This window comes from Emiliania huxleyi (genome assembly GCF_000372725.1).
Source record: "Emiliania huxleyi CCMP1516 unplaced genomic scaffold EMIHUscaffold_1000, whole genome shotgun sequence".
In the NCBI taxonomy this organism is placed as follows: domain Eukaryota; phylum Haptophyta; order Isochrysidales; family Noelaerhabdaceae; genus Emiliania; species Emiliania huxleyi.
The window spans coordinates 8,341-9,561 of NW_005202426.1; the positions used below are offsets into that span (position 1 = coordinate 8,341).

At 67.4% G+C, this 1,221-nt stretch overlaps 1 protein-coding gene across 1 annotated transcript in view; it reads right to left on the reverse strand.

The window, feature by feature from the left end:
- Window positions 1-440: 440 nt before the first annotated feature.
- The window catches only part of EMIHUDRAFT_460311 (putative mitochodrial carrier protein), a gene marked incomplete at its 3' end in the record, with an annotated part of 3,727 nt that continues 2,946 nt past the window's right edge, over window positions 441-1,221 (reverse strand). Inside the window, exon 5 of the mRNA XM_005793484.1 lies at window positions 441-1,157. Within this exon, the coding sequence (XP_005793541.1) occupies window positions 441-1,157 (717 nt within the window). The remainder of the gene's footprint in view (window positions 1,158-1,221) is intronic.

Sequence of the window (1,221 nt, forward strand, 5' to 3'; positions counted from 1 at the left end):
CAGGACCCACCCCATAGGCCCCGCCCCCGCTTCCCCTCACCCCCTGGCCCTGCGCGCTCCTCGGACCTCGCAGAGGCCGCGCGCTCTCGAGCTAAAAAGGTAAAATCGCCTGCGAGCTGCGTCACAGCGGAGAGGGGGGGTATCTAGATCAGAGGAAAGCGTGTTTAGGTAGACTTTTTCATTTTTTCGTAGGTGTGTGAGAGAAGCGTCACCGCGTGCGCGTCACGACTGTGAGAAAAAAAACTGCAGGCGGCCCGCGTGCCGCGAGACGTAAACGTAAACCATTTTTTGTCTGCATGCACTCTGATCGTCTGATGGCCTGAGCCGCCGACCAGCTGTGCACCCCTCTATAAGCCTAGATGATCGCGAGAGATGCTGCAATCGGCGAATGAAAGACGATTTCGCCAGATCAATCAGCGCATCGCAGCGCACCCGCAATATCATCTTCCGATGGGCCCCGCCTGGATGGTCGCGAGCGCGTCCCACACGAGAGTGAGGTCGGCCTTCGAGACGCCAAACAGGTCGCGCAGCCGCGTGTAGATCAGGAACTGGAGCGACGAGAGGAGCATCGCGAAGAGGCCGCGCGGCGCGAGCCCCTGCAGCGCGAGCCGAGGCTCGGCGGCGAGGCGAGAGGTTGCCGAGCCGAGCGTCGCGCCCTCCTCGTTGGTGAGCGTCAGTAGCGCGTCGGCGGGCTGCGACGCGAGCGCCGCGAAGAGGCCGGCGACCGACCCGGCGGCGAGGGGAAGCCCGACCGAGAGGAGGGCGCCGCCCTGCGCGTCGGGCAGGGCGGCGGCGAGCAGCGCGGCGACGCGGTCGAAGACGACGAACTTGGTCACCACGAAGGGCACCTCCTTGAGGAGGATCGGCCCGAGCCCGCGGTAGAGCGCGGCGGCCCCCTCGTCGGCGACAATCTGCTGCACGGCCGCGAGCGACGACGCGCCGTTCCGCACCGCCCCTATCCTCACCGCCTCAAACGGGCAAACCACCGCCGCGCAAAAAGCGGTCGCGCACGCCGACGCAAGCGCGAGCAGCGGCGTCGAGAAGAAGAGCGAGTTGCCCGCGCCCGCTGCCTCGTTGATGGCGCGCGAAAAGACCTCCAGCAGCCCAAAGGCGCACGCGCCAGCCAAGGCGTACCCGAACGCCGTCGCGCCGGCGCCCTGCAGGAAGGCGGCGGCGCCCTCTTCGGACGCGGCCAACGAGCGAGCGCAGTCGAGCGGCCCA